General features: G+C 38.8%; 2 protein-coding genes across 2 annotated transcripts; one reads left to right on the plus strand and one right to left on the minus strand.

Moving 5' to 3' along the window:
- Positions 1-16,373: 16,373 nt before the first annotated feature.
- On the plus strand, positions 16,374-19,804 carry LOC136205632 (serine/threonine-protein phosphatase PP1). The gene is made up of 4 exons (XM_065996312.1): positions 16,374-16,937; positions 18,264-18,823; positions 18,992-19,177; positions 19,270-19,804. Exons 1-4 carry the CDS (start codon positions 16,742-16,744, stop codon positions 19,291-19,293), a joined length of 966 nt encoding a protein of 321 aa, XP_065852384.1. The 5' UTR covers positions 16,374-16,741; the 3' UTR covers positions 19,294-19,804.
- Positions 19,805-21,072: 1,268 nt separating this feature from the next.
- LOC136207031 (folate-binding protein 1) lies at positions 21,073-25,459 on the minus strand. The gene is made up of 5 exons (XM_065998274.1): positions 25,302-25,459; positions 24,097-24,455; positions 23,374-23,693; positions 21,833-22,000; positions 21,073-21,331 (listed from the first exon to the last, which is right to left on the minus strand). Exons 1-4 carry the CDS (start codon positions 25,369-25,371, stop codon positions 21,880-21,882), a joined length of 870 nt encoding a protein of 289 aa, XP_065854346.1. The 5' UTR covers positions 25,372-25,459; the 3' UTR covers positions 21,073-21,331; positions 21,833-21,879.
- Positions 25,460-27,350: the final 1,891 nt, after the last annotated feature.

Below are 27,350 nucleotides of genomic sequence, written 5' to 3' on the forward strand. Positions count from 1 at the left end.
GCTTGCCGCTTTACCTATACGTGCGATTGTTGCTTTATTCCTTATTGCCCTTTGTTTTCATACGTGACCCTTGCCCTTTTGCCGACTCCATATTTGTATTTCCTCGTAGTTTAGTTTCGTTTCCGCTAGGGTGGCCAGACCCTTTTTGCAATTTTTTGAGTACTCGTTAATTCGCTTAATTTTATGCCTTATCTTATAATTTTTCTTTCAAAAATAATATAATCATAAGGTTAATCATAAGGTTTTGCGAGTGATGCGTAATCATGCATCCGCCTTTCTTTAAGAGGCAACACATTTATGTGTTTTTAAGTTCAACCATAAGGTTTTTGCGAGTGATGCGTAATCATGCATTCGCCTTTCTTAATAGGCAACACATTTATGTGTTTTTAAGTTTAACCATAAGGTTTTTGCGCGATTTACCCGCCTTTTGTTTGTAGATAACACACTGAAGTGGTTGTCCTAAAAAGGATCCGCACTCAAACGCCGTATGCAACAATTGAACATCTTTATTGATAAAAGAAAAGACTTTTTGTTACATTGGTATATGAAATGTGCGGGATCAAAGCCTCATTAAAACCTTTTATCAGAAAACCCAGTGGGAAAAAACTCATAAAAGGAAAAAGAGTACTCGTCATTTCCCTGAACTACCCGGCCCGTTTATATAGGCGCAGATTTTCTAGATTCCAGGTGCGCGGGAGCTTTTTTCCGCTCATTTCTTCTATTTCAAAAGTTGATGGTCCCAGCTTCTTGGATACTCTGTATGGTCCGATCCAGTTGATGCCTAATTTGCCTTTGCCATCTCTGGATTGTATTTTGTCCGCTTTTTTCAAGACCAAGTCGTTCTCGTTGATTATCACTTTTCGCACCCTTCTGTCATGATATTTCTTGATTCTATTGCGGTACAGTGCCATTCGCATGTAAGCTTTTTCTCTTCGTTCTTCAACAGAATCCAATGCATCTCTAATGTTGATAGGATTTTGTGTGTCGCAATAATAAATTATTCGATCTGTAGGCGACTTGATTTCAACAGGTAGGACTGCTTCGGCTCCATAAACCAGCGAGAAAGGTGTTTCGCCAGTTGCTGCTTTTACAGAAGTTCTGTATGCCCATAACATATGGGGTATCTCATCCGCCCAACCTGTTTTTTTATCACCTAGCCGCTTCTTGATACCTTGAATCATGGTCCTGTTGGTAACCTCTGTCATACCATTCGATTGGGGATGGTTTACGGAAGAAAAATGATTCTTGATCCCCATGCTTTCGCAGTATGCTTTGAACTTGACACAGTTGAACTGGGTGCCGTTGTCAGTTATAAGCTTTTACGGGATTCCAAATCGCATGATAATGTTCTCTCGTAAGAACTCGATCATTCGTTCAGGTGTTTGAGCGGTTACTGCCTCCTCTTCTACCCATTTGCTGAAGTGGTCAACTACGACTACCAAGTACTTCCTTTTCTTTGTCGTTTCTGGGAATGGACCCACTATATCGATTCCCCATGTTACGAATGGCCATGCCGTCATTATAGAGATTTGTTCGGCTCCGGGAACGTGCTTTTCATTCGCATGGATTTGACAGCTGTGACATTCCGCTACCATCTTCTGGGAATCCTCCATCACCTTTGGCCAATAGTATCCCATTAACTTGACCTTTCTTGCCAACGCCGCGGATGCTTCATGTGCGCCGCACATTCCTTCATGGAGTTCTCGCAGTACGTAGTCTCCTTCATTGCGGCTAACACATTTCAACCATGGACATGTATATGATTTTCGATACAAAGTTCCATCTCGAATTGAGTATCTCACTGATTGTCCAATTAGCTTTCTGGCTAGGCTTTTGTCATCTGGCAAATCTCCCTGCTCCAGATATTGGCGGATAGGTATCCGCCAATCTTCATCATCTTCCAGCTCCTCAATGACCATAATCTGATCGACTTCAAATGCCGGTGCGGATCTTATCTCCAAATTGCATGCTTTTTGATTCCATGGTTCTCTACTCGCCGCTGCTTTTGCCAGTTCATCAGCCTTTGTGTTTTGGCCTCTTGGAACATGCACCATTTCCCAGACGACTCCCTTGTGTGTTAACTCCTGCGTCAATCTGCCGACTATCTGATGGTATTTGACCAGATCTTCTTGTTTCACCCGATAGTTTTTTGTGATCTGATTTATCATGAGTTTAGAATCGCTGTAGATCACCACTCTTTCTGGCGTAAGTTTATTAAGCAGCTTCAATCCGCATATCATTGCTTCATACTCTGCGGCATTATTGGTAGTTTTGAAAGTTAACTTTGCCGCATAGTACATGCGAATAACCTCCGGGCCTTTAATGACGACTCCCAGTCCAGCCCCATCTGTGGATAATGCCCCATCTGTGAACATGCTCCACTCTTCTTTTTGTGCCTTTGGACGTTCATCTTCATCCCACGTGAATTCATTCACGAAATCGGCAAGTACTTGACCCTTTAGTGCTGGTCTTCCTTCGTAGCGAATATCGAATTCCCCCAGGCGAATTGACCATTCCATTAATCGGTCGGATGCGTCAGGTTTCTGCAGTACCTTCCGCATTGGAATTCCGGTTCTCACAATGATAGTATGCGCCTGAAAGTATGGTTTTAGCCTAGCCGTCGTGGTTATCACCGCGAGAGCCATTTTGTCCAACTTCGAATACCGAAGTTCTGCATCCTTCAAGACCTTGCTCACATAGTACACTGGATATTGTTGGCCCTCTTCTTCTCGTACCATTACAGTGCATATCGCCATACTGGTGACGGATACGTAAAGAAATAAATCTTCTCCGTCCTCCGGCCTGCTCATTAAGGGCGGATAGCATAGCAGTCGCTTTATACCCTCAAATGCCTCTTGACAATCCGGCGTCCATTCAAAGGACTTAGATTTTTTGATGGCATTGTAGAAAGGTAGACATCTTCTAGCCGAGCATGATATGAATCGCCCTAATGCCACCAACCGCCCATTTAGTCTTTGTACTTCTCTTACGTTCCTCGGAGTTTTCATCTCCATTACTGCTTTAACCTTCTCAGGATTCGCCTCAACTCCCTTGCCACTAACAATGAAACCCAGGAATTTTCCTGCCCTTGCTCCGAACGTGCATTTTTCTGGGTTCAACTTGAGGCCATATTTGATTAGCACTTCCAGGATTTCTTTGATATCCTGCGGGTGGTCTCGCATCTTCTTGCTTTTGATGATCATGTCATCTACGTAGATTGAGAAGTTCTCGCCTGACTTGTCTGAAAATATCTTGTTCATCATCCTCTGGTATGTTGCTCCTGCGTTTTTCAATCCGAAGGGCATCACCTTGAAGCAATAAGTCGCCTGATGAGTTATGAATGATGTTTTGATTTCATCCGCCTTCTCCATGGGTATCTGGTGGTAACTGGATTTCACGTCGGTGAACGATAAAGCTTCAAATCCTGTAGTTCCATCTACCAATATATCAATGTTAGGTAGCGGATACATATCCTTCGGACAAGCTTTATTCAGATCCTTGAAGTCGACACACATTCTGTACGTTCCATTTGGCTTTTTGACTAGCACCACATTGGCTAGCCACTCCGGATAGGTGACTTCTCGAATTGCATCTGATTTTAGCAAATCCGCCACAGCTTTTTTAATCGCCTTCTGCCGCTCTGGAGCGTGTCCTCTCTTTTTCTGTCGCACTGGGGTTGCACCTTTGTCCACATTCAAACGATGGGTTGCTATATCTGGACTTATCCCTTTCAGCACTTCATTCGGAGCGGCGAATGCCGACTCGCATTGGATTAACACCTCGGTAATGGCTTTCTTTGTTTCCTCGGGGAGTCCTGCCGCTATTCGTACACTCTTGTCATTTGAGATGGCGAATAGTTCTGTTTCTCCTAATGCTTCTGCCGGCAACTTCTCATCAACTTTATCCTCTTCACCTGGCTTTGGTTCAAGTGACAATGTATAGGCTTGTTGAGACACAAGTTGATCACCTTCAACTATGACTCGCCCTTGGTGTGTTGGCAAATGTAATGTCAAGTGCTTCATTGAGATGAGCGATTCCGTTTCCGATAGGAACGGACGCCCCAGAATTATGTTGTAGGCCAACGGGAGATCAACAATTGCGAATTCTAGATCACCTCGCCATTTTAGATTCTTATCGCCCATTTCTGCTTCCAACACCACTTGTCCACTTGTTTGAGACGATTGACCTCCAAAACCAGTTACATCCATAAATGTATGTTCCACTCGCTCATCATTAATTCCCAACTTGTTGAATGCAGTCTGAGTAATAACATTACAAGAACTGCCAGTATCAATAAGGACCCGCTTGACGTCCCATCCTTCTACAGCCATCGTAATCACCAAAGCATCCGCATGTGGCTCCGTGATTCGTGCAAATGAGTAATTGAGGGCATCCCCCCTATGCGTGTTGCTTTTTCGCTGTTCACGGTGAGCCCTTTTTGTTGGCGGCTCATAGATCCCGCCAGCTATCATGTTTATCACCCCTTTCTTCTGTTTCTTTTCGGGCCTTGCTTCTCCCTCATGCGGGAGCGTTGTTTTCTCATCAATCGTTTCTTTTCTTACAAATTGGCCTAGCTTGCCCCTCTCAATCAGCCTTTCTATTTCCTTCTTCAGTTCATAGCAATCGTTCGTGTCATGGCCGTTCAATCTGTGGAACCTACAATATTTGTTAGGATATCGCCCCAAACTAGTTCGGCCTTTCGCCTCGGGGAACCGCACATCCTTCTTCAGGGGGTTCTTTTCGATCCAAAGTAACACCTCCTGGCGAGTCGTATTCAATGGTGTTTGATATCCTCCCCCTTGAAAGGAGCGATCGCCCCTGCGAACAAAATTACCCTTAGACTGGGTCTGGCGTCGATTGTCCGAAGTGGATCTAGCAGCATCTCTCTCCCTCCGGGTTTGAGCTCTATGTTCTCTGTTGACATCGTCCACTTCCATGAATTCCTTTGCTATCTTCATGAGTTCAGCCACTGTGCGCGGCTTGTTGCGGATGATTTCCTCCCGCATGCTCCAATCCGTGGTTCCATCCGCCATGATGTTGCGGATGCTCACGATATCCAGGTTCTGCAACCGCACCAGAATATCGTTGAATGCGACAACAAATTCCCTTAGGGAATTATAGTTCCTCTGTTTGATCTCCTTCAGCTGCCTATCCGTCACATCTGCCGCTTTACAGCCCACGAACTTGGCACAGAAATCACGATTGTATTGATTCCAGTTGTGAATAGATTCAGCAGGTAAAGACCGAAACCAATCAGATGCCGCTCCGCCCAAAGTGGTCGAGAATAATCTGCAAATTATACTTTCACTCGCTCCTGCAACATCCATTAATTCTCTGTAGTTCCTAACATGAGCCTCAGGATCAGAATTAGGATCCCCATAGTATTTAGGTATCGTCGGGGCCTTTATCCTGTGATCTGGTATAAATTCTCGCAACGACGGAGCAAAAGGCGAATCACTCTGCACCTCTACTCTCGCCCTAGGCGTGTACCCCATTCGCTCCATCATGTTCCGTAGTTGATCTTCCAACTCAAGATTGGGTATTCGCCGAACCTCTTCCATCCGTTGCTGGTGAACTCTAGGTGGCATCCACCCGCCAATTGATGTTGAGATTTGTTCTCGCCGTGGTTCTAGCCGTCGTCCGGTTATAGGATCAAAGTTCCAGGTGTGCTCCTGCCCAAACGTATTCGCCCCAGACGCCATTAATTCTGAATGCCCGTTAACCAAGGGTTCCGTGTGTTGTAGGAAGGATTCCTGGCATTCCCGATGTCGGTTGGGATGTTTGCCAGGTCGGATGGATCGTCATACTAGGATCGTGGTACGAGTAGTTGCTTGGATGGCTGCGTGGGTTCATGCGACTATTCTGGCCTATCTGGGTTAGCTCTCGAGATGGCTGCGGAAGCGCAGATATGGTGGCAGTAGTCGATGGTTGTGTGGAGACAACAACAGGTTGTTGAGGAACAGCCGCCACGGCGGTATTATGATCGGTCATTGCGGTTAACAAACTAATCATTCGATCCCCCGCCGCTTGGCTCATATTTGAAGCCAAGACTTGTCCTGCCATTTGTACGAAATCGCTATTGGACATCTCCATTTCATTTTGCACTTGAACCTCCAATAAGGGACTCAATTGTCCCGAAGGGCTTGACGAGCTAGGCACCACAGGCTGCGTACTTGCAGGTTGCGAATTCGCAATCCGTGGACCCCTTGAGTTCATACTAGTGGATCTGGTTGTAACGCCGGTCGTTCGTGATGGTTCTGACATGTTCTTTGTGTACCTTTAACCAAATGTTGGTAAAAAAGGTCCACGCTCACCGCACCAATGATAACTTGCTGGATCCGATTTGATGATCTCCGCCGTAGTTACCTGCAAAACAGAACCGGAGACAGGATCTCCGGGAAAACTCTCCGACGATGAAGTCAGTTTTTGTAGGAGGGTTGGTAAATTGACAATAGTATTGTGGGAAAAATGTGAATGTACCTTTCCCCCTTTGGCCTTAGGGCTTTTTATAAGTGTTCTTAAGTAACCGCCGAGGGCGGTTACCCCTTCCAGGCCATGTTCCGAGGGCGGTTACTCCTTTTTAGGTCATGCCCCCTCTCGTGGCTTTCGTGGCAACAAACGTGGTATCGTTTGTCCTGAGTGGGAGTTTTAGTGCTCCATTTAGGAATTCGGGGTGGTTACTCACTTCACCCGCTTCCTCTATTCGGGTCCCATCCCATCTTAGACCATGGATCTAAGTGTGGGCTGGGCCCGTGTAATGAATTCCGCCCGGTTTGGCTTCGCGGGTCATCATAAACATAGTAAAATTATACGTAATTTGCATTATATAAACCCCATATAACATTAACATACTAACGTTTTTAAATAGATTCTAGATTACATTTTGAACAGTCATAGTTCACCTATTAATATAAAAAAAAATAACATAAATATTTAGAATATTACTATATCCTTGTATAATTTTTTAATGTCACCATTAGTGTATGTAGTAAATTTACATCAAGCAAACATGACATGAAAACGATACTAAACCGATTAGGTTAATGCAAGTACGATACAAATTTTTATACATTAAATTATATTAAGTCATTGATACTAACCCATGTAAATTACACGATACAACATAACTCATTTATTATAAATTGTAGAATCGATTATCTAGTTCAACTAAATAGGCTAAAATTAACGATTTAAAGATGAAAAAAATGGTAATTTATAAAATTAGACATTAGGAGAAGTTCATTTATATTTGTAGACTCATTTAGACATATGCTACCAAACTAGACTCTTCCAATATATTTTTCCAAAAATATCCCTACAAATCTTTCATCTTCTTCAACCTCATCTTATTCAACACATCTTCTTCAACCTCGTTTTCTTCTTCAACCACCTTCTTCCCAATCTAGTAGTCAATTTAAACTAAAGAAGAGCAAACAACACTTTAAATGACCATGTTTCAATCTAAGAACAACGAAAGAAAACAAAAACAGAAACTAAGAACAATGAAGAACTTAAATTTTGAATGTGAACATTACAACTTCCTATGAGTTCTCATTCTTAATAAAAAAAAACTTTGGTTGATGATCTGAATATCCATTTTCAATCTTTTATGTTAGCATTTTATGAAATGAGAACCCATTTTGGATTCTCATTTTATGATTGTGGTTCGCATTTCATAAAATGCTAATCCATTGGGGTTCACATTTTATAAAAAATGAGTTCGCATTTGGGGTTCACATTTCATGTGTTAGCATTTTATGAAATGCGATCCCCAATCATAAAATGAGAACCCCAAATGGGTTCTCATTTCATAAAATGTGAATCCATGTAATAAAATACGAATCATTAAATTTATTTTAAACATTTAAAATTACACAGAATGTGAGTTAAAGAAGAATATGAGGTTGTAGAAAGAAATTTATTCTAAACATTCAAAATTTACTTGTATTTGTTCTTCATTGTGCTTAGTTTCTGTTTTTTTTCGTTTAGAAATTTACTCTAAGCATTTAGAAGACAGGTTGAAGAAGATTGGTTGAAGAAGATGAGAAGTCTCTAAAGGTATCTTTAAAAAAATGGATGAAAGTACCTAATTTAGTTAATAGCATATATCTAAATGAGTCTACAAATATAAATAGACTTCTTCTAAGGTCTATTTTTATAATTTACCAAAAAAAATGTGAATTAACTGAGTTGGATGAAAGAAAATTGAAAGTTGTGGTCCAAATTAAACAACTGGAAAAAATGCAGGTAAGTGCACATGGAGTTCTGAGCATGAAGCTTTGACCATAGTATATTCTATTCTACAGGGACCAAAAGAGAATTGGAAAATACAATTATAAAATCATGAAAAAGACAAATAATTTATTTCATAAATGTCACATAATTTTTTATCAAAAAAAAAAAAAATGTCACATAATTTAACGAATACTACAACAAAACCAATTAATTATTTCACGGGCATACAATACGTTTTAGCAACTAAATTGCTATATTTTATATATATAGGTGATGGCTATCATTACATATAATCTAACAAAATATTTTTTCTGAACTCTAAACTGTTTGGGACTATTTATATTTAATTGGGAGAACAAAGTTTTAAACTAAATTTTCTTTTAACATTTTTTAAAAGTGCGAGCATACTCCTTCACTTAAGAACTGGTAAAATTTTATTTTTAACATTTCCAACTTTAAACGATTTATACTTCGAAAAGATATATGAAGCTATTTTGATCCCCGCCATAAAACAAAATTCTTACTAGAGGCAAGGGGGACTCAGGGCTGCTCGTGTACCCTTTCTATTTGGAACTACCCAGGAGCGGAACCAGCCCAGGGCTCGGGAGAGCCGGAGCCTCCCCGGCTACCGGCTCCGTCCTTCAGTACTATATATGACTTTATGTAGTATTATTTTAATGTTTAAAAGTAGATGAGATAGTTAATGATGCATACTTCCATTGAGAGGTTCTATGTTCAATTCCCTCCAATCTTATTTTTTATTTATTTTATTTTTATTTTTCAATAATTATAAAAACATGTTACCATTATTAATTAATTTAAATAGACTCTTTATTTTGATAACACTCTTGAATTCATTTTTATTATGTCTTTACCATTAAAAGAAAAGTAAACATATTTAATTTTCTATTAGTTCAATGCTAGTTTTTAAAAAATGATAACATTTTTACAGTTTTAACGCGTGGGAGACCAAAAAAAATTTGCCTTTAAAAATTTACCGTTAACCGCATGGCTAAAATTAGCCTCCTAAGTCTAAATTCCTTGCTCTACCACTAAACTACCCATCCATCTTCTTCCGTTAGATGTTGTTGCACCCCTTCCATTTCCATCTTCATCCGTTAAATGTTGGTTATACCCATCAAATGAAAGTTTGTTTTATGAGTTTTTGGACTTAGTATTTCTTTTACGGGAATGTCTCTACAGTGTGGAGTTTCAACCATGATTGTAAATATAATTTATGTTTAAGAGGATGAACTGAGTTTCAGTATATGTTCATTACCAAATGATCGGATATGTCCAAGTAGAAAATATCATCAAAGGTACATATACGTTGGGGTTAGCTCTCAGTGAAAACGAATATATTATTATTAGTAGAGATGAAATAAAAGTAGTAAATAATAATCTATACGATGGGGGAAGTCCCTCCTTTTATAAGTATTTTTCAAGTCCGATTGTTAAGACAAGAATAATCATATAGAGAAGCGATTTAAAGAACATATATATGTTGGAATGTTTCGGTATTGAGAGGAGAGAGAGAGCCGAAATATTAAGAGAGAAAGAGAGAGATGATTGAATGATTCCCTTAATTAGGGTTTGTATTGATCAAGTGTATTTATATGACAGATACAAAGTGTATTCTAATTAGGTTTGTCTGACCTAATTAGTCGTATAGTTAGATTACAACTCTTATATCTAATCCTAGAGATAATAGGAATATTATCTCTGCAACTAAATAGAGTTGTATATCAAATACAACTCGGTTTAGTTTGTGCATAATTATCAGTAGAGATAATCTAAATATTATCTCTAACACCCCCCTTCAAGCCGATGCCGTGGAAAAACCAACAGTCGAGAGCGTAACAGAGTGAAGCGAAGATTGGGTAGCGGCTTGGTTAATATGTCAGCGACTTGATCGTCAGTGGGAATGAATCTGACATTAAGGAACCCATTTGTGACTTGTTCACGAACGAAGTGATAATCAAGCTCAATATGTTTCGTGCGAGCATGAAACACAGGATTTGAGGTAAGATAGATTGCACCCACATTGTCACACCATAGTTGAACCGGAAGCGGCATGTGGAATCCCAAATCTCGTAGCAGCGATTTGAGCCAAAGTAATTCCGTTGTTGCATTTGCTACGGCTTTGTATTCGCTTTCAGTAGATGATCTTGCTATCGTGGGTTGCTTTCGTGTTTGCCATGAAATTATACTCCTTCCAAGATAGACACAGTAAGCTCCAGTAGATCGTCTGTCATCGGGGCATCCTCCCCAATCACTGTCTGAATAGCAATGGACATGCTCAATAGGTTTTGCGGACAAAAGAATGCCACTTTCTAAAGTTCCTTGAATATTATGCTGAACCCGTTTGACACTCTTCCAGTGTTCGTCAGTAGGACAGTGAAGAAACTGACATAGTTTGTTCACTGAGAAAGCAATGTCTGGTCGAGTGAGTAGAAGGTATTGTAATGCTCCAACAATACTACGGTACTCATCACCAGAGGCAAGAGAGGTTCCAAGGCTCTTTGAGAGTGTGGGTGTTGTAGCCATAGGTGTTAACGTGGGTTTTGCATCAGTCATGTTGACCTTGTCAAGAATATCCGCTGCATACTTCGCCTGGCACAGATGGATACCCTCTTTAGAATATTGAATTTAAATGCCTAGGAAGAATTCAGCTCTTCCTAAATTTCTAATTGGAAATTCAGCTTCAATGGATGAGATTATATTGACAATGTGGGCTAGTGAATTCCCTGTGATGAGAATGTCATCCACATAGCAAAGTATGAAGGATTGAAGCTTTCCATTCTTGTAGACAAAGAGAGAATGGTCCGCTAAGGACATACGAAATCCCAGTGAAACCATAAAGTTTCGTAAGCGAGTAAACCACTCTCGTGGAGCCTGTTTTAAGCCATAGAGACTCTTCTGAAGAAGACACACACGATCGGCTTTGTCAGGATCTCGAAAACCTTGTGGTTGCTCCATGTAGATAGTTCTGACAGGTTTCCATGAAGAAACGCATTTGAAACATCAAGTTGATTGATGAACCACCTGTTTGCTGCAGCAATGGCTAACACTGCGCGAATGGTTGTGGCTTTAACAACCGGACTGAATGTCTCCTTGTAATCAATCCCGGATTTTTAGGTGAATCCCCGTGCTACCAAGCGGGCCTTGTGTCTATCAATAGATCCATCAGATTTCCTTTTTGTGCGGAACAGCCAGCGTGATGTGATGATGTGTCTTCCCGGAGGACGTGGTACAAGTTTCCAAGTTCCATTGTCTAGGAAAGCTTTAATCTCATCTGACAAGGCGTGTCGCCATTCCGGAAGTTTATTTGCTTTGCTGAAGCAGGTTGGATCTATGGTGTCGTGTTCATGAGACGCTAAAAGTGCTTCAAATCTCCCTCTTGAATGCAAGGTCGAGTGACGAAGTTGCATCCCATGGTGCCGCGTAGAGTCATGCACAAGGCCTCGAGTGGCGGCCGTAGTCATCCTTGCAGGACACAGGGCAGACGCCGATATGTCAGGGGCAGCAGAGGCACATGCATGATTCGGCATGGCGTCGGGCAGGGAACCATTGACTAGCGCCAGTTCCGTATTCGGCACCCATGTGTAGCACGCGGCAGCAGGTACTGCGCTTGCTCCGCTTTTGCCAGCACTTCCGAGGTTAGGGCCTGTGTCCCGTGCTTCTGTAGTGCACTCTACGTGCGCGTTGGCACCTGCATGCGCGCTGGCGTTTGTAGCCGCGATATCCTGTGCCGACGCATGTGCTTCATCCGACGATGCCACAAGGGGCACTATAGCAGCATCCATAGGGGAAGTTGCGAGAGTTGCGGCTGGTGCAAGAATGTCTGGCGCGCAATGGGAATGGCAGCACCACTAGTCGGTTCAGCGGGCATTCCGGGTTGTATATTTGTTACGGTGGAGATGTAGAAGAAGGGGAGACAGAATTTGGAGGATTACCTGGATACGGTCCGAGTAACGATGGGAGATCATGAGCCATTGCTTCCAGCCCTGCATTAGAGGAGAGAGGTGCCGTCGTTTGATGCGATGCCGAAAAGATTGTTTCATCATATTTCACAAATTTGGAGACATAAATCCTACCGGTGGAGAAATCTAGACATAAATCTCCAGAATGATTTGAGGAGGGTCCTAGATAGACACAGAGTTTTGATCTAAAATCAAATTTATTTCTATTGTAAGGACGAAGTAGTGGAAAGATACCACTTCCAAATATTCGGAGAAGCGTATAATCTTGTTTCTTTCTATGAAACAAAAAGAAGGGAGACCGATTACGAAGAGTTTTGGTGGGAAGAATATTGATCATACGAATGCTATGAATCATGGCATAATTCCAAAAATGTAGAGGTAAGGATGCATTGGCAAGAATTTTAAGACATGTGTCTACCACATGCCGGATTTTTCGTTCAGCTATGCCATTCTGAGCATGGGTATGAGGGCATGCAATTTTGTGAACAATGCCATTAGCTTGCAAGAATGATTGCAACTTTTGAAATTCGCCTCCAAGATCGGAGTAGAAATTTTTAACTTGAGCATTGTATTGATTTCTAATCATAGCAAGAAAATTTTGAAATGTTAAATCAACTTCACTTTTATTTTTCAAACAAAATAACCAACTGAAGCGAGTAAATTCATCAATGATAATTAGAAAATAGCGATGTCCATTAAATGAAAGAATAGGGGCCGGACCCCAAACATCCAAATGCAAACTTTCAAATTTAAAAGTACTAGAACGAATAATAGATGGTAAAGAAGTTTGAGATAATTTCCCTAAGGGACAAAAAGAGCAACCACTAACTGGTGCTGATGATGATAAATTGTTATCTTTCAGAATTATGCTCACTGTTTGATTCTGACAATGACCTAGAACGACACCTTCTCTCCAACTAGCGCCTCTTTCAAGTTGGGTGGAAGCACATAAAGACCATCTTTACTCGGGCCGCGTAACAGGATTTCCCCAGAAGTTTGGTCATTCACAAGAAAATGGTTAGGCCAAAATTCAAAGAAACAGTTATTATCACTTGTGAACTTTTGAACCGAAAGTAAAGATTTAGTGAGCTTAGGGACAAGTAAAATATCAGAAACTTTAAGATTTTTGATATAAGTTTGACCTAGATGAGAGATATGCAAACCTTGTCCGTTGCCAAAGTGCACTGTGTCATTGCCAGAGTAGGGTTGCATGTGTTGCAACTGACTTGGTTGAGCCGTCATGTGATTGGTGGCTCCTGTGTCCGGGTACCATGGCTGAGGTGGACCACTGAAAGGATCCGATGGGGTATGCCATGCAATATGTGCCTGCGCACCTTGACTTCCTTGCTGTGTTGCAAACCCATTGGGTCTTTTGCATTTGTCCGCCCAATGATCCAAATCACCACAGTTGAAGCACTTGCCTCCCCTTTGTTTTTTTGTTTTTGGTTTTGTTGTTGCATTTGGAGAGACGGTTGAGACATGTGCTTCGTTCGAACTAGGATTAGGCACGGGGAGCATGAATGTTGACTTTTTGGTGGACTGAACCATTCCTTCTACAGTTTTCAGTTTGCTAAGCAGCTCATAGTAATCAATATGAATACCTCTTTGAGTTATAAGATTCTGAATGCTTGATTTGAATACTTCATTGACATTCTTATAGAGAAGGGTAGGTAGAAGGTGCATGGGGTAAGGATTTCCAGAAGCAGCCAGATCATCTAGAATGGATTTAAGCTTTTGCATATATTCACTAATGGATAGATCATTCTGTTCAAGCTCATGTAATTCAATGTTAAGTTGAAATTGTTTACTATCAGTAATAATACCGTATGCTGTCTCTAAAGCTATCCATATATCATGAGAATAGTGAAAACAAGTGATAATGGAGTATACTTCTTCAGTAATTGAATGCAACAACAGTGACATAACAGCATTTTCAAGATCATCCCATACAGTGTACTCAGGATTGAGAAGCATATTATCATTATTTTGCATGAATCCACCTCGAGATAAAAATTTGGGAGGAGGTGGGGTATTACTTGTGATGTGATCAAAATAGTGATGATGCTTAAGGGTGGAGACAATAGCCATCCTCCATGCCTTATAGTTATGTGGGGTGAGCTTAATATGTGTTTGTGTATGTGCTGGAGGGGCACGAGATTGAGTGACAGAATTTGCATTAGTGTTCGAATATGTGGAGTAGTTTGGGGGAGGGGCCTGGTTGTGATAAAAGTTAGGGATATGAGTGTGATTAGGGTTTGCCATAAACGGTTCAGAGGAGTGATTTGTGAACGTGGAAGGCAATTGAGAGCTATGATAAGAAGGTGGAGGTCCAAAACCAGGTCTGATTAGGGTTTGAGAAAAATTACCCGGGGGAGGAAACAGTTGTGGTTGATGCCGCGGTGGAGAGCCTTGCCGCTGCGGGTTCTGTCGACTCCGAGGGAACACACCCACGTCATGCTTGTCGAATAAGTACGTCGACGTTACAGACGACGGGGCTGCTGTTGTAAACGGCGACTCAAATCGCCAGCCGGATGATGGTTGCAAGGACGCGGCTGATTCCGTGTTGACGGTGAACTCAGACGCAAAGCTCCCTTGCTAAAACGGAGACGTCGCAGCATTAGCCGACGGAGGCGGCGTGAGGAAGCTCGAGCTTGCGGCAGTGGAGCTAAGGAAAAACGATGCATTTCCCGCGGCTGCCGGAGTCCGTATGGTGGTTGGGGAGGTCGCATCGGCCTGAAAGGCAAACGCCGAAGGTTGTTCGGTTGAAGCAACATCCGCCCCATGAAGGGAATTCGGCGGAACTGATGCGGAAGCGGAGACAGGCGGATTAGAACCGTGATCTGCTCGTGATACCATGTTGGAGTTGGAATGTTTCGGTATTGAGAGGAGAGAGAGAGCCGAAATATTAAGAGAGAAAGAGAGAGATGATTGAATGATTCCCTTAATTAGGGTTTGTATTAATCAAGTGTATTTATATGACAGATACAAAATGTATTCTAATTAGGTTTGTCTGACCTAATTAGTCGTATAGTTAGATTACAACTCTTATATCTAATCCTAGAGATAATAGGAATATTATCTCTGCAACTAAATAGAGTTGTATATCAAATATAACTCGGTTTAGTTTGTGCATAATTATCAGTAAAGATAATCTAAATATTATCTCTAACAATATAGACTACATGTAAAGCGATAAATGATTACATATACCGTGTGTTTGGTCTCAAACAGTTCTTTCTTTATTAGAAGTTCCAAAGGCCACATTGGTCAGCATTTATATGAAATTGGAAAAAAAATGATTTTAATCATTAAAATTAGGATTATAATCGAACCAAGTCGAGCTTTGATCTGTTTATACTCGGCTTGTTAGAAAATTGATGAGTTCAAGCTCGAGCTCAACATCATGATCGTAAACTCCTCGCGAGTTTGTTCACGACTTTTACTCTCGAGCAGTTCATTAATTATGTTTATGAGATGTGTTCGCGAACAACTCAATGATTATGTTTATTAATTATTTACATAGATTTGAATTTTTTTAACATAAATCTACGTTGGTTTACGTTTTCCTCTCAATAGAAATATAATTTGAAAAAAAAAATTAAACTGAACTTGCTCAAGTGTATAATCAAATGTTCGAGCACGATCGGTTTGTTTGACAAGGTCTCGATTACTCATATCTATCGGGAGCAAAACAGGGTTGCGGATTTCTTAGCTGGTTCTGTTATTGTGTTCACACTGGGGATTCGCTGGTTGTTGTCTCATCCTGTCAAGGTTCGCCAATTGTTGTTGGACGATGTGTTGGGAGTGAGTTTTAGTCGTGTTTGCTTCTAGTGCTGGGGTTTGCTGTATTTTGTCCTTACCCAAAAAAAAATGTTCGAGCATCGCGAGCTTCCGGACCGCGTTTTACCGTGCTCAAATTCGTTCATTTATAAATCGAACCGAACATGATCAAATTTTATTGAGCTTTCGCGGACTCATTTACAACCCTAACTAAATTAAGTTCAAAATGTTTTTTTTTTTTTTGTTATGTTTATAAAATAATAAAAGAAATATATAAAATAAAGGAATAAAGAAGTTAAGACAGGTATGGGAACAACAAACAAATCACTTGAAGAACACGTATTAACAGACTTTTCAAAATACGCGGTTTTGTACTCTCAAAATTGCTCGACCACTTTACCACTCTCTCTCTCTCTCTTACATTTGAAGCTTTCAACATCTTCCATTGAATCTTCTTGGCTGTTGGTTTGGTGGCACAAAAAAATAGTTTTTTTTAGCACTGATTTATACAATTAGACAATAAACATTCATTCACAAATTGACAACCCATATCCATTATTTACTTCTCTTTCTCTTCATCTATTTTCCCCTTTTCTTCCTAATTTCTTTTCCCCCAATTTCTTAAAATCTCTCCTTGTTTGTGTTTGATCGATTTATTCACGGTTTCATTGCATAATTTCATCTGGGTTTTTGTTTTTTGTTCTTGTTTGTGGGTTGATTTGGGGATTAATTAATCAATTAAGATGATGATGATGACAATGGAAGGGATGATGGATAAGGGAGTGTTGGATGATATAATTAGGAGGTTATTGGAGGGGAAAGGAGGGAAACAGGTGCAGCTTTCTGAAGGAGAGATCCGTCAATTATGTGTTAATGCTCGCCAAATCTTCTTATCTCAGCCTAATCTCGTTGAGGTTAAAGCTCCTGTTCGCGTCTGTGGTTAGTTCCTTCTCTTCTTTTTCTCTTTATAATCAATTTCATGATTCTTCGTTATGTGATTTAAATGGCTCCTGGCAGGATGGATTATCTATGAAATCATGTTGGGCGTGATTTATATATCCCTTATGATTATAAATGCAACAAAAATGTTAGGAATTGGCAGCCCTATTCTTCATTTATGTTAACATTTTGATGTTTGATGAGTTTTGTTTTGGGATTTTGTTGTTTTGGTTGATGAAAATGAACGAATTGTTCATTTGATAGATTGCAATGTGTTAGGTTTTCGAGATCGTGTTGTTATATCAGAAATTGGCAGCTATATTCTTCATTGATGTTAACATTTTGATGATTGATGAGCTTTTGTTTTGGGATTTTGTTGTTTTGGTTGATGACTTTGATAGATTGCTATGTGTTGGGTTTTCGAAATTGAGTTGTTATATCAGAAATTGGCAGCTATATTCTTCATTGATGTTAACATTTTGATTTTTGATGAGCTTTTGTTTTGGGATTTTGCTTTGCTGTTTTAGTTGATGAAAATGAACAAATTGTTATAGGTTGCTACCATTGTATTGGTTTCCCAACATGGGATCCAGAATTTACTTTCTCTCGTGATTTTTGGGTGCTAAATTGATATCTTTGATGTTTTTACATAAAAATTTAGAAACTCATACACAATTTCCATAGAATTTTTAGCGTTTTCTGGCGACCAGTGGGTGCTCAAGCCCCCCTCTGGATCCGTCCCTGCCGGTGTTTGGTTGATAAATGTGAGGTAGAAACCTTATTTTTGAGCTAGCTTTTGGGTGAGAAATCTAATAGCATTGAACAATTCTATATTAGGGAGGTTGTTGCTATCCCAACCTTGGCCCGACATGTGATTGTGTGAGGGCAGTTTGTTGGGTTTTTCGGTTTTTCCCATTTCGGTTGTGGGAGGGGCGGATGTTTGGTTGATAAGTGTGAGGGAGAAACATCCGTCTTTGAGCTAGCTTTTTTGGTGAGAATGCTCAATAGCACCTAATTCACATTGGTGGTTTTAACATCTTTCAATTGCATTGTAATTCAGAGAGGAATTGTCGTTTTGATTTTAATATTTTATGATTTTATTGCGAAAATTAATCCTTGACGAGGAGATTGGTAGCGTGTATATTCTTTAAATATCATTTTTCGGTTCTTGATATCAAATCCTTATTGTTGACGTTCAAACTCTTCTGTTTTCCCCTATATGGGATTCTTGTGAGTGTAGAGGTAGTTTGTTGTATTTATATTGGCCGTTTTAAGATCTTTCAATTGTATTGTAATACACGATTATCATTTTTGTTGTATTTACAGGTGATATTCATGGACAATATCAAGATCTGCTGAGGCTATTTGAATACGGTGGCTATCCGCCTTCTTGCACTTACCTCTTTCTCGGTGATTATGTTGATCGAGGGAAGCAAAGTTTGGAGACTATATGTCTGCTTCTGTCCTACAAAATCCGATACCCTGACAGAGTTTATCTCCTGAGAGGAAATCACGAGGATGCAAAAATCAATCGGATATACGGGTTTTACGACGAGTGTAAAAGGAGATTCAATGTTAGGCTTTGGAAAATATTCACTGACTGCTTTAATTGTTTGCCTGTGGCGGCACTAATTGACGGAAAGATACTATGTATGCACGGTGGCCTTTCTCCGGACCTGGAGAATGTGAACCAAATAAGGGAACTTCCGAGGCCTACTGAAATTCCTGATAGCGGTCTTCTTTGCGACCTGCTTTGGTCTGATCCTGATGCCAATGTCGAGGGATGGTCTGATAGCGATCGAGGTGTTTCATGTACATTTGGAGCTGATCGGGTGGCTGAGTTTTTGGATAAGAATGACCTTGATCTCATTTGCCGAGGCCATCAGGTTATGATTAATCTTTACTTTGATTTTTGTTTTGTATTGAATCAGGTTTCTAATAGGAAATTACTTTAAAATCTGTAACGATGATAGAAGATGCGCCCATTTATCTCGGAAAGGGAAATTACTTGTTCTAGCTTTTGTTATCTTAAGAATGGTTCTGTTATATTGCAGGTGGTGGAGGATGGGTACGAGTTTTTCGCTAAACGAAGATTAGTCACAATATTTTCAGCTCCAAACTATGGGGGAGAGTTCGACAATGCAGGTGCTTTATTGAGCGTAGACGAGGCTCTAGTCTGTTCCTTTGAGATATTGAAACCGGCCGCAGCAGCAAGCAGTTCTAAGTTTCCCCTTAAGAAGGTTATTCAAACATACTTCATTTTCTCTTTTCCCCTTAAGCAGTTCTAAGTTTCCCCTTATGGAAATTTTATAAGCTTTTTTTGCATTGACAGCCTCCTAAAGCTGGAATGTTCTAGCGCGGAACGAACGGGACATCACGAGACTTCCAGTTTTGAATGGGAGCGACAGCAAGTGCACTTCACGGTACGGATTGAAGTATCTGTGCGGTGCAGCAATCATACAAAGATGAGAAACATCTTCTTTCTTCTCCTGTTGTTGAAGTGGTTGAGAACTCAATTTTTGATGCTGATTGATAGGTAGAGATAAAAATTCAGTAGATCACATTATAACTTGCTATCTTCCGCGGAGGAGCTGAAGTTTTCGGATTCATAACTCCATTGTCGTCGCACACGCACTGCCTGATTGAGAATAGCCTGCCTGCCTTGTTGAGTCTGGTTTGTTCATGTAAGTTTCTTGTCAACATAATTGTAAGTCGCGAACCAAACTTGATTTTGATTCGGGTTTTTCGGTTAATGTGTAAATAACATGTTGTATGTTTTTTTTAATGATTTGAAGAATAGATTGTGTTTCTGGCTTAAAGAAAAAGTTACAGCAATTGATGGAGCTGTCAATTGCCTGTTAGTTGCATAGATTGCTTCATTTTTTTCATTGTCTGTAAGGTGCAATGGCTTAAATTAGGTGATTGAAAATTAAATCATCATATTCAGAAGAAAATGGAAGACATAAGTTTGTTCCAGGTAGTTGTGTTGTTACTGCTGCACAAATGTTTCCGACACGATATGACAATCCGTCCGACACGAGAATTATTATTTTTATTGTATTTTTATAGTTTATATAATTACGTGAAATATATAAATGAAGTGTAAAATTATTCACATTTTCTACCTTTCAAATTGAAAGATTTTGTTTTGACAAATCATATAAAATCATTGGTTTCTAACAATTATAAAAATTCATAACTTATATTTTCATGTTAATATTTTAGTAAAAATTTTCTGACTATTGTTTGTTTGTTAAATATTGTGTGAAAATATTTTATTGATTTTTCCGGCGTTTGTTTACTTAGGAAAATAATCAATAGAAAGTTTTAATTTTGTCGAGCAAAATATATGAAGAAAAAGTGAAACATTTTTCTAAAGTTTTTGGAACCATCTACTCTATTTCTTCTTACCATTTTAAAAACAATATTCATTTACTACTTCTTCATGTTTTCTGCTGTTATATCCAAACATCGAAAATATAATAGCAGAAAATATTTTATTTTCCAACGAAATTTTTTCCCTTACCCAGTATTTTTCAAAACACAATGTTTTACGGCAACAAATGGGATGATTTTATATTTTGGGATAAGGGTCATCAATATACTTTAGATTAGCATGAAACTTGAACTCTACACCTAAGTTGTAAAATGGGTTAATTGAGGGTTTAACGTTGTCAAACAGGGTCATGCCCTTTCGTTTATTAAAGATTAATAAACTCTCTTATAACTTATTACAAACATTTTTTATTGTTTTTAGTAGAAAGCTGTTAGTGAAATACATAATTGATCCGATTTGGCAACGTTACTATCTTTAATTGATCTGTTTTATATGGAAAACAAGAAAGTTGTTGATTAGAGTGGTTAAAAGCTCATTTTTAAACAAAACCTCAGAAAATATATTTTCCTAATTTTCCGGTGCTTGCTTATTTAGAAAAATAAATCAAACAGAAAATTTTAGGTTAGTCAACAAAGAAAAATATATTTTATTTTTTCTTACCCTTTTGAAACGGCAGTCCGTCCACATGTTTTATTTCCAACAAAAAAAGATTCCCTACACTATTTCCGGCAAACAAACAGGACCTAAAAGACCAGTCCTGGTTTTAACTAACCATACCAGACTTTTGATTAAGTTCAATGATCCTTAAACAAGAAGTTTATATTATGTAATAATTCAATTTGGTCAGAATCAGAGAGAGAGAGAGTACTGCATATCTATGATATCAAACACACACACCAGTCAAATTCTTTGATATCAAACATTGTCATGTTTAGTTGTAATTCTTTGATATCAAACACTATCATGTTTAGTTGTTCGTAAACGTCCACGCGACACGTATTCACCATTCATCATCCGTTCCCAGCTAGATCCCAGAGCTGCTTGTTTGAAACTGAAGCTGCAAATCACATAGCATTTCTATATCAAGATCAAAAACTGCATATGCATACCCATTCTCAAGATTAGAGCAAACGATGAAAATTTAAAGTGAAATTTATAGATTATCTACTAATAAGAGCTAAATTTTTTACTGACCAAAGAATCTAACATCAAACCTGACAAACAGAGACATCAACTCTTTACCGGTGTCCCTAATTTTTAAGTCAAAAAAATAATTACTTGAGACCCATATGGCATTTCCGGCAGATGGAATGCTGATTTCAGGTCAAAAGGACAACAGAAGCCAAACCGCGAGGGATTTCTCGTTACGGCTTCTAGAGAGTTACAGCAATTTAAAGTTGGAGAGGACTATGGGTGTAATCGTAATTAACCCAGAACGAAAAATAGGGGTTTATAATTAAGAATGAACTTTACATAAAAATGTTACAACACTTTCTAAAGATCTTGTTGATAAAATAAGCAGTGATGAACTAAGTGCAAGCTTTTTATGTTCATTCACCTGTAAATTCACATGCCATCAAGCTTATGTTCAAATATGCATTCATCTTATTTTCTTTTTCTATTTCCTTGAGTATCAGGAGATCTCTGGACGATCTTGCCTTCCAGTTTCCTCGCTGTTCGTTGAATAGCTGCGAGCTTCTGGCGCTGGCTATAGCTTTTTCTTTTGCTGCATAGTCATAGAATATCGACAAACATGAACTTCATTAAGCATCAAATTAATTAACATTAACTGAACAATCGAAATACTAAAGCACTACCAAAATTTGAGAACAAAAAGGTAGAGAGAAAACTACTTGTGTGCTATACATTATTGGGACATTCTATAATATGTTGCCTTCTCCAACTTAAAATGATAAAGAAACAATTCCAATGTCCCATTTCTTACTTGCATAAGCAGAAGCAGAAGTCTTAGGGCACGTTTGATTCAACTATTGTTGTTTACTACGTGTTGTTGCTAGATGTTAGCAGATTTTCCTTCAAAAATAGTCATAAATAGTTGTTTCTCAATCCTAACCGAACACTCTTATCTACTGCTTAAAGTAAAATAAAAAGGAGAATCCAACCAGCACATAATGTAGTATGATCTTTCATTCCGGACTAAGCCTTGCATTGGCTCCCTGTACTAACCTGACTGCTAACTTATGAAGAAACTATTGCCAGGTTTTGGCATTTATTAGGTAGAGTAAACTGCACCTATTTTTGGATAAATTACAGCCACGGCTCCTCAATTTTGTCTTACTTTCTTTTTGGCCTCTAAACTTTAAAACCGGACATAAAAGTCTTTGAACTTTGCTCTTTACTAACATAAAAATCTCTTATGAAAGTAAACAACCTCAAAATAGCAAAGTCCAAAAATTAAAGTTGTTTAGAACCACTCTTTTGATTTTCCATAATCACCATTTTTGGAGTTTTCTCCCTCTAAACAACCACTTAACTTTCTTTCTCAAAACTAAGAAAAGCCTAAATGACCTCAGAACCAAAAAGATCACGAATTAGAGTTGATTAGAATATCATTTTCATCTCTACAATAGAGGGTGATCTGCTATTGGAGTGGCCAAAGGTTAAGAGACTTTTCTGTTAGTAAAAGGCAAAGTTGAGTGACTTTTATATCCGGTTTTGAAGTTGAGTGGCCATAATGTTAGTAAGGTCAAAGTTAAGTGGTCATAGGTATAATCTACCCCTTTTTCATACAGGTAACGAACTTCCTTGTTTCCACATATTTATCGAAAAATACCAATGAAAACCTCCATTGCTCCCTAAAATCTCTAGTTTTGTATATACATTTCAGTAAAGAGCTGATTATTAACATCCAAGTTTAACACATGTGAAAAGAGATCATTCTGCATCATAAAAAAAAAAAAATAAATAAAAAAAAAAAACACAGAACAAATATGATCACACATTTGACACGGACATTTCTCATTGCAAGACACAAGGTGCTTGGAAGTATTTCTAATTTTCAGGCAATAGGAAAAGTTCCACCGAGCAAATTTACTAAAAAAAACAAGAAAAGTGAAGGAAAATAGAAAGTGTCCTAACCTCAAAAATAACAGCCCTGCTGTAAGCACCATTCCTCCTACAGCCCAAGAAACTTTTTCACTAAAGGGCCTTTCCTGCACCCATTGCAGGAAATCTTCTAAATTCCCGTCTTTCAAAGGAGACTCAGGACGCGAACCCTTCCACGATTCAGCAACAGCATCAAGACTGGCTTTACCACCATAGCAAGACGCTTCTTCTGTACCGAAGTATGCATCGTTATAAACAGCAAAACCTGCTGAGTGACAGAGTTCTGTGCCATTGGAAACCCATTCAGCAGCTTTACCACAAACAAATTCAGTTGCTCCACAAGGAACTAAAGCCTGCCAGTAATAAAACCTAATCAGGATACAATCGATATATGTTATGCACCGGGAAAAAAAAAAGATTTAAGATTGCATCTTTTCTTTAAGCATTCATCTATGAAAAACTACAGCGTTGCCAACGGTCATTAACTGAACTTGGGAGATTTCAAACCTTGGATGGAAGCATCATTTATTCGTTAAAAAGAACAACTACTGACCCTACAAATGGTCAATTCATTTTACTGACCAAAACAATACCTAATCCCTTTCGGGTAACTCTTTAAGAGATGTCTACCTAATCCATTTCCAAAACTCTTTTAAGAGATGTCTAGTCCGTGCATATCACGAATAATCCTAAAGGAACATGTTTATGCCTTTTGAGAAATGTCTGATCCTACATCTGAAGTAATTACGAACTCACCCGTGTCTTTGTATCCATAGAGAAGAATGCATTACTGCAAGCTTGATACACTCTGTCACAAAAAGAAGCACATATAAGTGGAGGTCCAGGCTGAACCCCGATACCAGGATCACAGATGGAACATTCCAATAATTCCCACAAATCCAAGCATTCTTGGCTGGCTTCCCCTGCTGAAGCCAGTCTCCTGACAGACAGCAAAGCAGGAAACGTCTGAGCTACATCACAGCAAGTCTTTCTGCGAAACACCCTGCAAAGTGTCAAATCTTTGGAACCCCTGCTTACCTTTTTTGGTGGTCTCCCCTCAGATGAGAATGGGGGAAACCGACCCCCTTTAGAAGTACACACTCCATTCTGTTTCCCTGCATTAACACAGTAAAGAATAAGATAATCACAAAGACAAAATTAGATCCGTACTGAACGGGTCAAATTATAAAACTCATCATGGAAGCCTCAATTCGCACTATAATCAGTGACACAATTACATTTCTAAAAATCAACTCTATCCAGCAATTAGAATATGCATATACTGCCTCAGCAACCATTAGAGAATACCGGATAAACTAAACAAATGACATAAATTAGAAGGAATTTGTAATTATCAAGCCAAAGTCCATGCTTAAAAACTGATTTACTCAGGGGTTCTTTCCTGTCCAAAATCTCAACTTCCTATTTACCTGGAAGTACTGGGATTTCTAATCCATCTATACCCGTCAATAGGGCTGTCAATTTCAGACATGACAACACATTTTATAAAGACAATCCACCTGACACGCCCCGTTCTACGGATCACATAACACGATTATGACACGAAAACCTATTATAACACCCTTACCCATCAGGTTAAGCTCCATCTCATCACAATTCTTACACTCCCTTCAAAGGTAAAATCACTAACAAGCAAAAAAGTACCAAAATTTCAAACCTTAATTGACAACAGAAACTGACACAACTACAAGCAAAACCCCTCATTTTTCTCAGAATACCAATCAGGAGGTAAGGCCAATTAAAATCATATTAACTTCACATATAGAAACATGATAAAAAAAATATCCAATTGATGACCAGATAAGCTAAAAAGAGATAAAAAAAATTCATTCATTATGAAGTATAAAAGGGTTAATGAACATGAAGTTAAGAAACAATTAAGATCGCTTAAAATGAAAATCACGTCAAATAACAGAGTATTGAAAAGAGAGAATCTGTACCAGAAGAAAAGGAGATCTGTAGATCAATTAAGAGTAGCAGAATCGAGAATGCATAACCTCTTTTCTTCATTATATAGGATTTTCTCTAGTTTTATTGATGGAGCTAAGGAAGTGCTAACTCCATGCGTTACTGTGACTGATACATTCAACTCAGGAGCTTGACGAATGTCCGATGACTTAGTATCGGATCCGACGGTTCGAGACATGGACTTGGGCTTAACCTTCAACGTGAAAAAGAAATTGGGCTCTATGTAGTTTTCTACGATCTCAATGTTAGGATTTTGTAAAATTCAAAATTAGGGTTTTACAATTTATTTATAGATAAATCAAATATTATATATATATATATATATATATATATATATATTTGAATTTGCAAATTTGAAATATAAATGAAATGAATAAGGGTTAATGATAGACAAAATATAATTCATGGGTTCTTTATGCGGAAGTAAATAAATAAAAGACTTCTTCTAGAAAATAACTTAAGGCATAGTTAGACCTTTAACTTGTCATGTTTTGTTATTTAGTATTCTAAACTTAAAGTTGGATCTATTACACATCTAAATTTATCAATTCTGAACATTTGACGCTCTTATTTGATGATTTGGTAAATTTCAAAACCGACCTGACATCTCAAAATTAAATTTTCATCTAAACATGTCTCATGCCATGTCATCAAATAAAGGTGTCAAAGGTCTAAAATTGATAAGTTTAGATGCGTGATAAGTCCAAGTATAAATTAGAAAGCAAATGTAAAAAGTTCAAGTGTGTAAATGTAAATTAAACCAATAATATATATATATTGGGCCTAGGTCCTATGCGGCTACTCTTGTTGGTGCAGGTCCTTCTACGGTTATTTCTCTTTATGTTCCTCCCCCCGTGGATTGATCTCTTATATCTGAAGAAGGCGGCTTTAAAGCCGTCAAAATTCAGCAGGATATTTACAATGAAATGCTCAATCTTTGTAAGCATTCTATTATCGGCGTATCACTCTTCCTAAAGGGGAATCTCCTTGGAAGCAGTCGGACTTGAACGCCAAACTTTCATCTATTTTGGGTTGTTCTCCTAATTGGAAATTGATTTCTCTGGGTAGAGGTTTTTACCACATCATTCTTTCGCCCGCAGAGGCTCTCCAATCTATTTGGAGTCGTGGTGCCATTGCTCTTAGGCCTGGGATTATGCGTTTCATTCCTTGGAGCCCAGGATTTAATCCAGACTCTCACAAATCCACATCTGCTCAAGTCTGGGTCTGATTCTACAATCTTCCTTGGGAATTCTGGGATAAGCGGATCATGGCAAGCATTGCAAGGGCGATTGGGGTGCCCCTTTGTTTTGATAAGAATACTGTGGAGGGTGAAATGGGTCATTATGCTCGTATCTTGATTGATGTGGAGCTTTCTAAGGAAATTCAATACAAACTAAGGGTGGATACTGACACCTCAATGCATTAGATTTCCCTTGAATATGAAAGGCTTCCTGACTTATGTTCCATTTGCCATTCTATTGGTCAGTCTACTGGAGCTTGTAGAAGGAACCTTCGTCGTGAAGAACATGTTGACATAAAGCAAAGAAATGGGAAGCAAAAGATGGGATCTCCCGAGCCCCGAGGTAGGTCTATTACTCGGATTTGGAAATAGAAGCCAGGAGTTCACATTGATACTGGTGAATCCTCTAAAGGGGCTCCTGCCAAAAGAGAGTCTGACAAACCTAATAACTGTGACTTACAGATGGTACTTCATAGTTCAGTCAAGATTTGTCATATCTGTGTCCCTAATTTTAATTATTATACCATAATATTAGGTTATATTATAGTTATTTATTGATTGATGAGTTAATTGGGTATTATGGATATAGTTTGGAAGCTAATTTCATGCTTTAAGTGTAAAATTAAAAGTTTAGTGTAAGTTTTAAAAGAAGTTTAAGTTTAGAGGGACCAAAAAGGATATTTTTCCTTATTGGGAACACAAATCTCACATTTCAATATATAAATTTCGTGCATTGATCAGCTGCATAATTTATTGACAAACTCATCTCCATCTTCCCATC

This window comes from Euphorbia lathyris, chromosome 9 (assembly GCF_963576675.1).
Source record: "Euphorbia lathyris chromosome 9, ddEupLath1.1, whole genome shotgun sequence".
Taxonomy (NCBI): domain Eukaryota; kingdom Viridiplantae; phylum Streptophyta; class Magnoliopsida; order Malpighiales; family Euphorbiaceae; genus Euphorbia; species Euphorbia lathyris.

Bases quoted from the DNA above. Each gene is read 5' to 3' on its own strand.
- LOC136205632 (XM_065996312.1), top strand. From the start codon at position 16,742: ATGATGATGATGACAATGGAAGGGATGATGGATAAGGGAGTGTTGGAT. The intron at 16,938-18,263 runs GTTAGTTCCTTC...TTGTATTTACAG, and splicing joins AGCTCCTGTTCGCGTCTGTG to GTGATATTCATGGACAATAT. The intron at 19,178-19,269 runs GTTATTCAAACA...TTGCATTGACAG, and splicing joins CTAAGTTTCCCCTTAAGAAG to CCTCCTAAAGCTGGAATGTT.
- LOC136207031 (XM_065998274.1), bottom strand. From the start codon at position 25,371: ATGAAGAAAAGAGGTTATGCATTCTCGATTCTGCTACTCTTAATTGAT. The intron at 24,456-25,301 runs GTACAGATTCTC...GTGTTAATGCAG, and splicing joins ACAGATCTCCTTTTCTTCTG to GGAAACAGAATGGAGTGTGT. The intron at 22,001-23,373 runs GTTAGGACACTT...ATGACTATGCAG, and splicing joins GCAGGGCTGTTATTTTTGAG to CAAAAGAAAAAGCTATAGCC.